Source organism: Diuraphis noxia, unplaced genomic scaffold (genome assembly GCF_037042655.1).
Source record: "Diuraphis noxia isolate RWA-SAM2 unplaced genomic scaffold, SU_Dnox_SAM2 contig0002, whole genome shotgun sequence".
Taxonomy (NCBI): domain Eukaryota; kingdom Metazoa; phylum Arthropoda; class Insecta; order Hemiptera; family Aphididae; genus Diuraphis; species Diuraphis noxia.
This window is the reverse complement of record NW_028301712.1, coordinates 24,265,148-24,282,070: the sequence shown is the minus strand read 5'-3', so window position 1 is coordinate 24,282,070 and position 16,923 is coordinate 24,265,148. Positions and strand designations below refer to the sequence as shown.

General features: G+C 28.6%; 2 protein-coding genes across 3 annotated transcripts; both read left to right on the top strand.

Moving 5' to 3' along the window:
* The first annotated feature begins 1,073 nt into the window (after window positions 1-1,073).
* Cyp303a1 (Probable cytochrome P450 303a1) lies at window positions 1,074-6,270 on the top strand. Of its 2 annotated transcripts, XM_015515324.2 has the most exons (8): window positions 1,075-1,228; window positions 2,665-2,753; window positions 2,838-3,089; window positions 4,296-4,832; window positions 4,893-5,073; window positions 5,188-5,305; window positions 5,387-5,528; window positions 5,605-6,270. In XM_015515324.2, exons 2-8 carry the CDS (start codon window positions 2,666-2,668, stop codon window positions 5,784-5,786), a joined length of 1,500 nt encoding a protein of 499 aa, XP_015370810.1. In that variant the 5' UTR covers window positions 1,075-1,228; window position 2,665; the 3' UTR covers window positions 5,787-6,270. The 2 variants fall into 2 exon arrangements, with proteins under 2 accessions (XP_089076574.1, XP_015370810.1); XM_089220448.1 differs by having other exon boundaries at window positions 1,074-1,228; window positions 4,296-5,073.
* Window positions 6,271-13,900: 7,630 nt separating this feature from the next.
* LOC149058244 (uncharacterized) lies at window positions 13,901-15,759 on the top strand. Its single transcript, XM_089218342.1, has 2 exons — window positions 13,901-15,260; window positions 15,548-15,759. Exons 1-2 carry the CDS (start codon window positions 13,901-13,903, stop codon window positions 15,757-15,759), a joined length of 1,572 nt encoding a protein of 523 aa, XP_089074468.1.
* Window positions 15,760-16,923: the final 1,164 nt, after the last annotated feature.

Genomic DNA, 16,923 nt, shown 5'->3' with positions numbered 1-16,923 from the left:
AAGTATAATAAGAAGTTACCTACATGGCTATATTATATATTTTATGTATTTCAAATTAATTTCCACTCATAATATTTTCATTTCATCAAACATACATCACACATATTATATTATAATATTATATTTTTATAATTTTATTTGCATAATAATAAGGAAATCCTTAATACTTATAAATACTAAATAGTACTTATATTTTATATAATCAATGGTTATGTATAAAGTGACATAAACTTACGTCGTAGTGTCGTACAGTGTATAAACCTACTTGTGTTGTTAGATGTTTGGTAAAATAATTAGTAAATTAGAATAGGTACATTAAACAGAATACATTTTTTGTCTGTCTTAGACATTAATACATTATACTTATAATTTGCTGGAAAATTAATTAGGTACAGAACATTAAATACTAATCATTGATAAAATAAAAAATATTTCCATTCCATTGCAATCGATAAAAAAACATGTACCTATGTAAGTTCCTTAAAATGATAAACCCAGTTGAGTTTATATTCTTGGTTTTTGAAAACTGGATTTTCGCTAGTATGAGACAGAAGTATATCGCATATAAATTATATATTCATAGTCATGTTCTCACGTAAGTATCATAATATTATAATTATGAAAATACTGAAAACAAAATGGAATTATAAGGACATAATAATTAATTTATTGTCTTATAATTGATGATCTTCAAGTTATCTTTTTTAATTTAATTGTCTATGACGATAAGATAAAATAATAATTATTCTAGATTGTGATAAAATGAATGATTATTTGTATATAAATCATAATAACCTTTAAATGATTTTCTAATCGTTATATAAACAAATATATAATGCACCTGCAGATACCTACTTGAATATCAATGACTAATGTCAATACATTTTATTTATTCAAAGGCATATAAAATGAATTTGTATTTTGTAGAAGCGTTATTGCACAATACTTGATGAAAGCTCTGATTATTTAACAGTACACCAGGGTCAAAAATATAATTTGGGGTAGGGGTTTTGGTATTACATAAAAATATTTTTAAAAGTATTATTTTCCCTCCATCTACATTGGTTAACGTGATGACATGCGCGTCTTACTTAGTGCCATTCACAAAACTACATAAAACATATCGATGAATCACGGTGGGGCCGAGTATAAAATCAGTGTGTCGGAAGTGAGTGAAAGCGAAATCTCTTCCACAGCTCTACGTTAACAAGTGAACTCCAAGTATCAGGTAATTTTGTATTCATTAATAATACAATTATTAAATTTTTATTTATGAATATTAAATTTAGAACAATTTTTATTTTATTTCATTGTGAAGTCATTTAAGATCAAATTATTGCAATTAATCTTAAAACTATTTTAACTCTTAAAAATATGAAGTTTAATTTTAAAGTATACAAAAATACAAATAAAATTTAGAAACAGATCTTAATATGCACTATTAAATTATTTCATATTTAACATTATTTATATAATAGGTAATGATTAATGAGATATTAATAATCTCTAAATTACGTTTAAAACAAATATATTTCCGTTTGGTTAAATTAAGAGTAGGTACCTAGTTAAACGAACAAAAGCATATTATAGTTCATGGGAATGATTTTATTTAATTCATAACTAAGTATACATTACACTATCATATTACAGTAACTAGATATTAGTGATAAAGTATAGGTACAATACCTATATATTATTAATAGAGGATATTGTCTTTATAGATTATAAAATAGCATTTAATTAGATTTACATATATTTTGTAGATCGTGAATATCTAATGATTTTATAACTACATAACTACACATGTTTTTGGATAATATTTATTAAATTTAATTAAGCTGATTTTATTATATTGTTTTAAACCATAGAAAAAACATATCTAAACGCCTATACCAACGTTTTACAACTATTTAACGGTTCTTTATTTTTACTTTTATTATTTATATGTTGTTATAACTTTTTAAATTGAAATATAATGATGAATAAAATATTCTTAAGTAAAAATAATTATTTTATAATAGTATTAAAATATTATAATTATAAAAATTGTTGAAAATTAAAAATATATTGTATTTTAAATAATTATTTAAATATATACAATAATACAATATGGGCCACAATATAGTTTTCATTATATAATCGCATATTAAATATATAAATATTATATTATTATATATTCGAAAAAAATCCGAAACAATCTAAAAAGTAATTTGTATTTCAGTGGGATAACTTTTTGTACAAAATCAAATTTAAATCGGGAAGTCAATGAATACAAAAAAATTTTAGGTAGGACTACTGCTGTAGAAGATTTAAACTGAATATGATGTAATGTTGGCATTACACAATATTTACGGGCAGACCAGTTTTAAATCTTGTAAGAGAATATAGGAAAAGGAAAGTGAATGACCGGTTCTGTTCGCTTCCGACGAGCGAAAGTACTAGGCAATTTAAATTCCATCACCTGCCGTATACCTTATTCTTATACAACACATTAATTGACATGCATAATCGTTATATAGGTACATAATACTATCAACTATTGAGGTCGTCAATATTTTACTTGTCGGTATTTTTTCACGGTCAAACTTTACACGTGCATTTTGTTAAATAATAAAATAACTATACTGCTATTACATCATTGATTACATATATTTATGTACACAGAATGTGGATACTAGTACTAGTACTATTCAGTGTCGTGGTAGCACTTCTGTCATATTTGGACATGAGAAAACCAAAAAACTATCCACCAGGTAATTGCAATGATCTTATTCGCCTACATTATACTATATTATTATTCATGTATATTTGACAAATTACAAACATGTTTGGTTTAGGTCCAAAATGGTTACCGGTTTTGGGAAGTGCCCTTACTGTTAATTCGCTTAGGAAACAAACCGGGTATTTGTATCGTGCTACTATTTGTCTAGCGGAATCGTATGGACCAATTGTTGGTCTGAAAGTCGGAAAAGATAGACAAGTGGTTTGCTGCGGATATAATGCAATCAAAGAAATGTTGACAAAAGAAGAATTCGATGGACGACCACAAGGGCCATTTTATGAGACTAGAACATGGGGAACACGAAGAGGTATAACTATAAACACTAGTACCGCCCATTGATAAAAAACACTTTTTAATTATAAAATATTGTAATTTCTTAGCGGTCACACAGTTCGATATCAGCGTGTATGCTTCTAAGCCTTTTATTCGTATGAACGTTTTATATAGAAAAAACTTGTATTTTCGTATTTCATTTATAGAGACCATATTATATATCAGTTATAACCTACGGATATTTCCTTTTGAATTACAAACAATAAATAACTATATAAATTAGTTACCTGGCCAAAAACAACTTTTTTTAAATATTTAAAAATGGACAGATGCCGCCACTAGCGTATTTTAATTTTCATATATACATCTAACCTAAGGTCAACATAATGAAAAATGATTTTATTGATATAATTATTATTTTATTGCAACTATTCAACAGTATTTTTCTAGTGGTAGATATATATATATATATATTCCTTTTACTATGTATGTAGTCGAATATGGTAAATAATTTGTTTGAGTAATATATATAATATATACAGGGTGATTCTTTTAAGTGGGTACACTAATTATCTCGAAAAGTATTTACTTTTTTCAAAATATTTTTTTGCATGGTTTCAAGTTGTTAAAAAACCAACGTTTTTATTAAAAAATTATATTTTTAAATATTTTTTATCCTTATTATTTTTTAAGTTTTTTACTTTTTTGAATGACAACATAGAGTTTTAATTTCATATTCCAAAGCATAATATTTTTCTAAGTATTTCGATTCATAATAATCGAATTTAGGACGAGTAGTTTATGAGTTATATGTATTTAAAGTTTAGACAAACGGAGTAGTGGACAAATATTTTGCGGGGTAACCCCGTACCACTCCACTCTGCCAATCTAAACTTTAAATACCTATAACTCATAAACTACTAGCTCCAAATTCGATTTTTATATATCAAAATACTTAGAAAAATATTCTGCTTTGGAATATGAAATTAAAACTCTATGTTGTCTTTCAAAAAAGTAAAAAACTTAAAAAATGATAAGGATAAAAAATATTTAAAAATATAATTTTTTAATAAAAACGTTGGGTTTTTAAGAACTTGAAACCATGTAAAAAAATATTTTGAAAAAAGTCAATACTTTTTGAGATAATTAGTGTACCCACTTAAAAGAATCACTCTGTATATAAAGATGAATAATTTGGTGTTTTAAAAATGTATCACTTTACAAATTGTCACTATTTCAGGTCTTCTATTGACTGACGAAGAATTCTGGGTAGAACAACGAAGATTTGTATTGCGTCATTTACGAGAATTCGGTTTTGGAAAAAGAACAATGGCTGAACTTGTACAAGAAGAAGCCGTTCAGTTAGTCGAGGATTTTAAAGAAAAAATCAACAAGTCTAAAAATGGGAAAGGTGAAGTGTTTGAAATGAGAGATGCTTTCAGTGTAGGAGTCTTGAACACATTATGGTCAATGATGGCCAGCAAAAGATACAATGCAGATGACATCGAACTAAAAAATCTACAAGCTTTGTTAACTGAACTTTTTGCTAATATCGATATGGTAGGTGCTTTGTTTAGTCAATTCCCGTTTTTAAGATTTATTGCACCTGAAGCATCTGGATATAAATCTTTTGTCAATATCCATCAACAAGTATGGAAATTCCTCAAAGCAGAACTCGATGGTCATAAGGAAACGTTTATTTTAAACCAACCAAGAGATTTGATGGATGTCTATTTACAAATGCTACATTCAGAAGACAAAAAAGAAAGTTATTCAGGTACTTACATGGTTACATTGTATATACTGACGTTTGTATTGTTTGCGTTAATATTTTCAGAATCTCAGCTCTTAGCTATCTGTATGGATATGTTTATGGCTGGATCAGAGACTACCAGCAAATCTTTAGGATTCGGTTTCCTGTACTTACTTCTAAACCCAGAAGTTCAGAAGAAGGCTCAAGAGGAAATCGATAGAGTGGTTGGTCGAGACCGACTTCCTACTTTAAACGATAGGCCTAAGTACATACATAGTTGTAGTTAGATTATAATTTATCTTAATAACTATAATTATGTTTGTTTTAATTTGTTCTTCATAACATAAATATACTAACATGCATAATGTCTTTGTTTTAGTATGCCCTATCTAGAGGCCCTCGTTTTGGAATCAGTCAGAGTATTTATGGGCCGAACTTTCAGCATCCCACATAGAGCTCTGAAGGATACGACATTGCAGGGTTATTATATTCCTAAAGTATGATAAACAAATATAAATGTAAACCAAATAAATCAGATGTAATAATATTATACGTTTATATATATATATTTTTATTAGGATACAATGGTGATTGCTAATTTTGCAGCATTACTTAATGACGATGACGTATGGGATAATCCAGAGAGATTTGAGCCAGAAAGATTCATTGGTTGCGATGGAAAATTAATTGTTCCAGACGAATACTTGCCATTCGGATACGGTAATAGTTGCTATTATGCGTTTAAGCCCAAATACAAATATGTTATATTAAAATTAATTGTGGTATTTTTTTTTAGGTAAACATCGTTGTATGGGACAAACGCTCGCTAGATCAAATATATTTTTATTCTCTGCATGCTTATTACAAAACTTTAATTTCTCAGTACCCGATGGTCAAGAACCGCCAAGCACTTTAGGAGTTGACGGAGTAACTCCTTCACCTGGAGAATTCAATGCTTACGTTAGTCTCCGATCGTGATAATACTTTGACCTTAAATCAAAGACAGAATTGCATTTTAAATATCCTTATTTTTACATACTTTTTTATAATAATAGATTATACCACTAGTATAGTTGAAATATTAACGTATACTATTGTATGGTTAAATGACTGAATGATTTTACAACCGAACAATATAATATTGTATGGTCTACTACGATTTCTGAATCTAAAAATATATTTTATAATTTTAATTATAATATGTGTAGATAGTAATAAATTGTAATGTTTTCTATTATATAATTTACAATGTGTATTTGTTAAAAAAGAAATGTGATTAATTAGGTGTGTTTATAGGTATATAATCAAGTATAAGCTATATCATCTATGTCTATAATCTATAGGTATACTCAATAACTATTTCTTTATTGCAGCTTATTAAACTTTTATAAATGTAAAAATGTACAATATATATTATATAAAAATTATACAACATAATATATACGTATTTATGCGACATTTATTATAGTAGATTAATTTATTTCCTAGATTCCTAGACCCTAGTGGCTAGTAGCCAATAGTAACCTAATGTTTACAATACAAAATTATGATAAGAATATATTATGATAAATCAAACACATATATTTCATGTTATATTGCTAGGGGTGGAGGTTTCTGGACTTGAACTCTCCTATACTTCTCTTCAAACTAAGTGATTACATTAATTAGTCATTGCAGGTGTTAATGCCAGTTGTAAAAAATAATATATTTTACAATATACGATATACGTGTGAAAAATAGTGTATTATTATATAAAATAAATATTACGGACTTTTCAGCCCATCAATAAATTCTTGATTGCGTTACTAACAGAATTGTGCAATATATAGGTATTTGTACATTTAATATTCTTTGGTAACAATGGTAGGCGCTTTACAATGTTGGAGAAGCTAAAGGGCGCTAAACAATTCTTAGAATAGTCAGGTGAAACCCACTGTGATATAGGTTTCATTTTAGTTCATGGTAATAAATAATATATGTAGGTGTGCGACCTTTTAAATAATTGTAAAAAACTCTTTTAGTGAGGAAGTAAGATAATATGTATATTCATTATCATTACCCATACTATACCTCTATACTTAGGCAGGGCCGGATTGGGTATTAAAGTCAACCGAGCTTCACATTCAACCGGCCCGAAGACCAGATACCCGAATACTCCCCCTCCCACAAAAAAAAAAATGAAAAACAAAGTTACTTACTTTGTTGTTAGATTATGTAGAACAGCGGTTCTCAATTTTTTTTTCATGAAGCTTTTGAGATGCTAAAAAAACACAACAATACCCACTCCAATACATTTTAAGTTGAAATAATAGGTTAGTAGTCCAACATTTTGGACGTCAAGTTTGTAGTAAATGTGATTGATAAAATTGGAAAACAAAAATTAAACAACAATGTTTTGGTAAAACTTTAATTTATTTTAGGGTTATTATTAGGGTCAACATAGTTATTAATACATTTTTTTACATTATTTATCTACTGATGAACATAGAATTATAGAAGTATATTAATATATATATATTTTTACTGACATTCAACCAATCAAAGTTTTTTCTAATAAATCACTTTTTCCGGTAATTAATTGTATGACTTCTTCGTTTCTTACGTCAGCTAGAATATGTTTTTCTATATTCATCAATAAAAATGTTTCTAATTAATTGAGATAAACTATTACGCAATCTGTTTAAAATATATTTTAATTTAGAAAAATATGTTTCACAACGAACTTAGGTGCATGAGCATGATAAAGTTAAAACAAACTTGTATGCCAGAAACAAATTAGAGAATGATGCCGTCGAATGTAAATTATATTTTCTTAATAATAAAAAGCAGCAAATAATACAGTTCTTACAAACAGACTTTGTTGTACAATTTTGATGTTAGGTTAACCTGTTGTAATACTGTTGTTATACTTAACACTTAATTCCTGTTTAGTCTATAGTATTCCTTATTAATAACGGAAACTATGATAAATGTTATCAATAAAACATAAAAGTCAAAGCTATTAAACGACTAAACTGCTTAGGTTCACAGTGTAAACGACAATTAATACAATATTATATTTATACTACTATAGTTGTCTCAACTCGGCAACTGATAAATGACATCGCTATATCAAATATTACACTATTAAAACTATAATACCATCAGCCCATTTCAAAAATAAAGTATAGCGGCCCTTCGAGTTTTGCTCAATCGCACGCCGGCCCAATCCGGCCCCGTACTTAGGTATTAAGTTATTAGTTGCACAAATAAGACGCATAGCCCTAATCCTGGTTTTCAATGCCTACATAATTTCATGACATGTTTCTTGTACTTAATATTATAATACGTATAGCCAACGTATTAACTAGTATCACAGAACAACTGTCCTACAGTCTACTTTTGCTACTATAACTGCTTATATAATAATATAATATTTAACTCTATAATACGACGTCATGCCGCCATGGCATGATTTAGTGGAAACTTGGATTTAGCTTACATACGTAACATACATAACAGTGATTTCCAAGACTGTGGTGCCGTTACTCGAAAAAGTCATAAAGGTAACCACAAATCACAATGATATATTTTTATAATGCGACTATTGTGAACACACTTAAAAACAGTTATAGTGTATACCTATACGTTCGGAAACTTTGTTCAAACAGCTACCTATATACCTATTATACCTACATAATTTCTTATTTATAGGCTATATAGCTTCAGTAGGTCATTTAAAATATTATGAACGATAATAGTATTAAACTAAAATTATTATACAACGCCTATAATAATCTATATTCTATCTAGATATATTGTTATAGAAAGTAGTGTGGAAAAAATGTACGTTATTTCGATATAGATATTATACTTAACGATATAATATAACATAACCTACCGGTACACATTTACTGCAGTAATTTATTAGTAATTACTCATGCCTATGGTTTAAGGTAGGTATAATAGTAGGTACGTATATTAAAATAATAACTAGAGCATGCAATATATTAGAGAGGGAGCTATACAATAATAATATTTAATTTTACCACACCGATTTTATAAGTTTTAATGTTTCATATACAGTAGTGATGAATTTTATATCATTTTTTTTTTCATTATTGTTATATTTTCTATTTAACTGGTCTCTGGTTTGTGTTAGATATAAAATGATCATATGATATATGAGGTATAGTGATTAGAAATCGAATACTTATTGGTGGATTTTTTTTTTTCAATTTTCTCATTACTTTCTCTAAGTTTAAGGAAAATGTTATGATCAAAATAATAGTATTCTAAAAAAGTAAAAAGCACATATGCATGTATTTTGTTTTATATTTGTATACATTTTAATATAGATACAGTTACCCAGTGGTGCTACTGTACTGTAATGTTGAAGGGGGGGGGGGGTATTTTATAGACCTCACCTGATATAAAGTATTACATTAAAAGTAAATCACAGAAAAGTTACTCCACACCTCCATATATATTCATTTATAAAAAAGCGGGTAAGTGGATATCACTCTGCTGTAAAGTAGTTTATAAAAAGATTACTGTAATGGATGGTATTAAATTTGAATTCAATGATATAATATCATTGTATATGAAAAACGATTCTGAGCGAAGATGGTTTGTCTAGAATATTTTATAGTTTTATACTATATTAATTATATTGCTATTATTTCAAAAAAAAAATGTAGGTATCTATAAAATAAATTCCAAATTAATCAAATCAGATTCGTCATTCTTGGTTATTTAAAACATAATATGTAATTTCATCCGAATTTGAATTTAAAATAACTATAAAAAAAACTGTGTTTATGTAGCTTTTAGATTTTTTTTTTTGCCGCAGAATTAACTACTTACATGTAACTTTGATTTTAATTTTCAATTTTTAGCTTTAAAAGTTAAACGTTTTATACATTTTTAACAACTAAGGAATTCGCAAATTATCAATTCAATACATTTTATCTTTAAATAGCTTTTAAAAAAAAACGTGCTTATGTATTTTTAATATTTTCTAAATGCTATTATATAAACTTATGGGGAATTTGTATTATATTTTCAAATTTTTTGACCCAATGAATAACATTTAATTGACATCTATAAAATAAAAAACTAAAAGAACCGAAAATTTCAAATGTTATTAAATAACTTAAAAAATGTTGAAATATTTTAAAAACTTTATCAAGTATAGGAATTGATAAAATAAACATTTTGTGTAAATTGTAAGTTTCTACAGTTATTAGTTTTTGGATAACAACAAAATAAGAATATCGGTACCACAGAAATTGAGTGAATATCCAATGTTGTAATTTAAATGCTCATATAAAAATTTAATTTGGCATTCCGGTAGATATTTTTTATTTGATAAATATATACAAACTAATGAAGAATCTTGCATTGAATTTTCAAATCTTAGATTTTAAAAGATACATAAAAAAATTGTGACTTTATATTCAATTGTCATAGTAACAATAAATTAGTAGGTACTTAAGAACCTTGTATTAAATTTTGAAGCTTTTTTTATCTAAAGGATGACATTTTACTGTCATTAATATAAAAAAAACTAAAATATTGAAAATTTCAAATGTCTATAAATAACTTTAAAAGATTTGAAATATTTTGAAAATTTTATTGAGTACAAAAAATGTCAGCATAAACATTCATTGAAAAATTGTATGCGTCTACGGTAATTTATTCTAGAGTTATCAAAATTCATATATATATGTATATACCATATCCTATCGTTATACTGTACGAGCATCATAACAATCATAACATTCATAACATTATGAAAAACATGTAGTATCCAAAAATAATTTACGATTAATTCTCTTCGGCTATTGCTATATGTATAGTGTATACTTGAAAGAGTACTGTATAGTATAAACTTCCCGGTACTGGTAGGATGGTAACACAACTATGCAATATATGACCCCCAGAGAGGTAATTTTCCGATGCATGTATAAGTTAAATGGGAGTTTCTCACTTCCTCTACCTCATTCGATTATTTTTTATCGAAAAAATAGATATACTTGAAACAACGTTAATTGGGGCTCCCTCTCATATGATAATCGACGGCATGTTCCGCAATTGCATATGAAATTTACGATGTACAATACGACTTATAAAGTTCATTTTATATCAGCGTGAGCAAAATATTTTATATTTAGCGTAAGATTTAAATAAACGATTTTGATGAATGTCTAAAAATCAAAGTGAAAGTGTTTAATTAAGACGATTTGTTTAAAAATTGTCTATAGATCAATAAGTTTTCAAAATTGATAGAATAATAACTATTTTATTCTTGTTTTTAATTGCATCTAAATATTCTAAATCGAAGCACTAATGCATTATATTTTCACATTGTATTATATTAGAATAATATGTATAATTATTTGCGTGATTTACAGAGTCGACGATCGGTTCAGCCTCGGCGGTGGCCGGTTCAGGACGCAGTGCACAACAAAGTGACGGTCGTACTGGCCAACCACAGCAAAACGTTCACGTTTCGAAAGTCGACAGAGATCCGTTGATATTTGTTTGAATACAATATAAACTCATTATTTATATTATAATACAATCGTACATAATATTTCCGTTTGTTTTTCTATTTCGATTCTTATTTACTAATATATTGTATAGTAATATATGTTACAGTTAAAACCTGAAATGAGTCAAGCCAAGATATATCTAAACAACAATATTAATTTTAACAACCCTTTTTCGTCAAAACTGATATGACTATAGTTAAAACTAGAATAAACCAGAACCATCAACGTTGGAGCTATTTTTATTTAAAAACTAGAAGAATTTAATGAAAATAAATATGAGAAATATTTATAAACCGTTATAGTTTACTAGTTTTAACAAGAGACAAAACAGGAAATAATTACATATATAGATAAGTCATAGAAATTTATTGATTTTTGAAACAAATAACCGAACTTAATGATATTTTGTTTCGCAGGATAAACTATCATGGAGATTAGATTAACACTATTTTTTTTTACGTGCTGTTTTGCATGCAAACAAAGTTCTTTCCTGAATCTGAAGTCTTATTTTTACATATTTTCGATAAATATTATAGAACTAATATTTACACATAAGCTATGTTATTAGATTATTTTTACTTTCTTTTTTTAAATAAGGAATTTTTCAAAAAAAAAAAAAATAATAATAATAATAATAACAATGATATAAACGTTTATTCATAAATCGTAACAATTGAATTTAAAAAAACTATAATTTCTATATTGTGACATATATTGCAACATTGCATGATGATTTTCACGGAATACAGTTTTGTATGTCTTGTCACCGTAACGTTTTTTTGTTTTAGTGAAAAAGTAATTGATATTTTTAATGGATAGTTGGTGCACAGTTCTAAATGTGTATTGTTTTTAGAGACGAAAATATATAAGTCACAAAGTCTACTTAGCACATGGTAAGATATTATTAGTTTATTAAAAATGTATTTTTATTGCAATGTATGCGCTATCAAACCAAAGAATAATTGTGAAATCGAAAGTTTATACTATAAATTATAATAATATGAGAACATCTATTACACTCAAAAGCACCGAAATAATTTGTCTGTTTTCTTGCTAAAATAACTCAGGCATACTAAGTGAACGATTTCTATAATTGACAAACTACAACTTAACTACTGTTGTATCTTTTCATACATTTATTTTGGTGTTTCCGTTAGATTGATAGTTTTTACCCTTTTACCAAGAATTTCAATAGAATATTAAAAAGAATTATATATGTATTACAATCAAACGGCGTCCTAGCTAGGCAATTTAGCTACATAATATCCGCAGATAAATATTGCTATTGAATAATATATTTTGATCATGATTCATGATCATATAAGAAAGTAGAAGGTTAACCTAGGTATAACGAAATAAATAAATTAATATTAGAAGTCTAGAAAAAGTAGAAAACTATCATTGATGAATATATTCTAAAAATTAAAGCAACAAAAATAAAGTTCAAATATTACCTGTATAATTTTAATACAATATTTTTGTAAATTGTAAATATATAAAATATGTTTATAATATAATAGTAAAATTGTATCGTGTGCTTGGTTATATTTCATACATTTGGTTTGTCTACCTGGTATAGAGTGCTAAATATATTATATATATCTCGTATAATTGCAGATATTCGCAAGCCCGGATCCATGGAATAATACCATAATAACCTTTTCCTGGGCCTCCATACGATTTTTTCTCAGTGATACTTAGTAAGCTTTTGATATTATTCAAAAAGCATATATGTATACATATATATAATTTTAAACGAGCCGCTAAACCACCGATATACAGCTGGGTTGTTAAATATGATATAAAAAATAAACATAATATAAGTATTTTCAATAATATGCTGGCTTCAGTTAGTTGACATGACAGCGAATATCAACTAACAACTGTATAATTAAAACAATTTGCCTTAAATTATCTAAAGTTATTGGTCATTATATATTCGACAACTGACAAGCTTACATTGCAGACGTCCGTTATTCATTAACACAGACTTATTATAACTTCAAAAAATTATCGTTCTTCTGTATGCGTTATTCAATATTAAAGAACTAATCAACGTATATACTCCGAATATGAGCTGAGGAAAAACAAGTGTTGACATAGAAAATAAATCACAAATGGACAAGACACTCGACAAAGTGGTACTAAAAATTACAATATATATTAAATTATTATATTTACAATATGATACTGCAGTTCTCGATGGATAGAGGGGGGTAATGGCTTACTACTAAACCTCATTTATTAAACCACATTTTCAATCGGTATATTTATATTACTAAATGTAAAAAAATAAATTTAATTAAATACATTGGTCTACAGTGGAAAAATATGTTCTAGCTATTTGATAATTTATAAACTTTGAAAACTCTCTTTGCAGACGACCTAAACATTTGGTGTTCAGCAAAAAACTCATCCTACATACAACCATATCTACAAGACACAATATTATCACTTGCTGCATGGTCCGAGACATCAGGATACCGTTTCTCCCCATTTAAATCTCAGTGCATCACATTCACCCGATCTAAAAAATATCCTTCATTAGACATTAGAATGAATGACATCCCAATACGAACCTCAAAATCAATTAAAATACTAGGAATCACATTCGACCGCAAAAATACCTGGAACCCACACCTTAAAGATCTCCGAAAAGCAACCATGCTAAGAATGAATATCCTCAAAACTCTAGCTCACACTTCTTGGGGAGCAAACTCCACAACCCTTAAACAAATATACACATCACTCATTCTTTCCAAGCTAGAATACGGATCCTTCCTCTTTTTCAATTCTAAACCATCCAGCTTAAAAATGATTGACACCGTACACAACCTGGGACTGAGACTAGCCTCCGGAGCATTCCGATCGAGTCCAATTCCCAGTTTGCTCAACATCTCTTATACTCCACCCCTAAGTCTCATAAGAAAAAAAAACATCATGCTTCTATCTGCAAGACGAGCCCAGAACAACCTAGACATCCACCACGGCATCAGAACTGAACTACGAGACTCCAATTTCAAATTCTCTGACTTAATTAAACATGAATGTCCGACTACTCCCCCTTGGACTATGGACATTGACATCAACCTCAAGTTATCTTTCCTCCCGAAAAGCGAAACTACACCTAACATTTATAAAAGTGAACTACAAGCTATTCTCGAAGGATACCAAGACCACATATTCTTCTTTACGGATGGATCCAAAACAGACACCGGCGTAGGCGCTGCAGTTACATTCGGTGAAACCAGACGAATGCTCAAGCCCCCTGACTATTGTTCAATCTACACGGCCGAAGCCTTGGCTATCTCCCATACATTAGATATTATAAAACAGGACTCAATAAACAAATCCATTATACTAAGCGACTCCCTTAGTACACTTACAAGCATCCAAAATTACTTCCAACCTAATAGCATTTCACAAAAAATCCAGAACCAGATATCATTTCTCCAAAACAACGCACAGACTATCTCCATGATATGGATACCTAGTCATATCGGCATACCTGGAAATGAGATAGCAGACACATATGCCAAACAGTCCATCTCATCTCCTCACTCTCTAATCATCGGCTCACATACTCTGCAAGACTCAAAACACTTTATTACTGATCACATTCTAAAAAATTGGCAACACTCCTGGTCAACCCAACGTACTAAACTAAACGAAATCAAACCCAGCATTCTCCCATGGCCAACCACTCCACTTACCAGGCGTCAAGAAGTAATTCTTAATAGACTTAGAATCGGTCACACATGGTTAACCCACAAACACTTAATGTCCAAAACGGATCCCGAACCTTGTCTATCATGCGGCGAAACACCTACAGTCAAACACATCATATGCTTCTGCCGTGAACACAACGTTGTTAGAGTCAACCTCAAACTAGCTGACAATCTTTACGAAGCTCTTGGTCCTGACCCCGACAACACTCAGAAGATATTTACCTTTTTAAAATTAACTAAATTATATAACCTAATCTAAATACACCTTCACACCCCAAGCTTGAATTGTATAAATATCCCTCCTTTATCACCATATGCTAAATTTAACTTCAGCCAATAATCTTTGTTGTTGCGGCTTAATTTTAAATCAAAAAAAAAAAAAACTTTGAAAAAAGTACTTTTTACATGACTAAATATAATATGTTATAATAAATTTTTATTGTGAAAAAAAAATAATGTGTGATTATGCTTGTAGTTGTTGAACAATCCGTGGTTGAGACGAAAGATATTGGCACGCAGGTGGAAAGACCGCATGAAAGGCCATCTGAAAGGCAGTTTGAGACACCATCAGAATATCCGACGGAAACGTCACTGGAGACGCCGGTTTTGTCAGTACCACACCAATATTATGTGTGGCCGGCAATGTTTTCTTCTCAACCTTTACCGCTCCATCTGCTGAATATATGATTTCCTCTGGTTTTTCATTCCCTCCACCGCCACTGCCGGTGTATTATGTGGGACCAGCATTGTTTCACACTTCGCAGCCACCGCCGCTGCCATGCTGTGTGGCAGCGTCAAGATTTTGCTATCCACCACAATTTACTTTATTCAGTTTATTTGTGTAGGCACCTAGGTAAAATATGAATTAAATTTATAAAATCTGGTAGGCGAGTAACGGTCTGCTATATATTAGGCGTCTAGAGAGTCACTGTAATGGAAGTGTTACATTTTACCTAGTTCAATGATATAAAGTCGTTTCACACAAATACACAATAAACAATTCTTATCATATTTATTCTCGTATAGGATCGTATGATAAAATAAATGTCCAAATGGTTATTCAGTAGATTGCGGACATCATATTGATATTATTAGTACATTGTACATAAAAAACACAACATTTATCTGATGAATTATAAATTTACGTTAAGTAAAATTTATGAGTTGGGCCCGGAATCATATGTACTAAAAATTTACAAAATACGCATGCATATATGCACTGATTTTTATTCAAATATGCATAAATATTTGAACAAAAATGCATTTTAAATAAATTTATTTAGTTTAAAAATGTATATAATTCATTAAATAATCAATATGGAACAAATAAATGTATTAAATGCCTAGTTGATATAATTTAATTGTATTTCGTATGATGTATTCAATTGAGTATGTTGCATTTTGAACATCCACGCATCTAAATAAATTCTCGTGAACAAAAATTAATAAAAACTAATTTAGTAGGTAAATTTTTATAATACAATATTCCAAAGTTACCTGGAGAGTTACAGTTAACTTTCAACTACTAAAGACTTGGATACATTTTCATATTAAAATGCATGTCGATTTTTAGCAATGTTTTTTCTTTACACATTCGCAGGTCTTACATAGGACATCACGTTATTTCTTAGTATTAATAACTTAATACTATTTTTCATAAATATGAATTATATTTTGGAGAAATAGTAAAATATGCATAAAAATTAAAAATGTTCCAAATATGCAACATTTAATTTTACGTACCATCACATTAGGATAAGATTCAAATGTGTGTCTTATCTAGCTACTTTTAATTTAATGAATAAAAATATGCAAACGCATACATTTCCAGGTCCTATTTATGAGTATAAA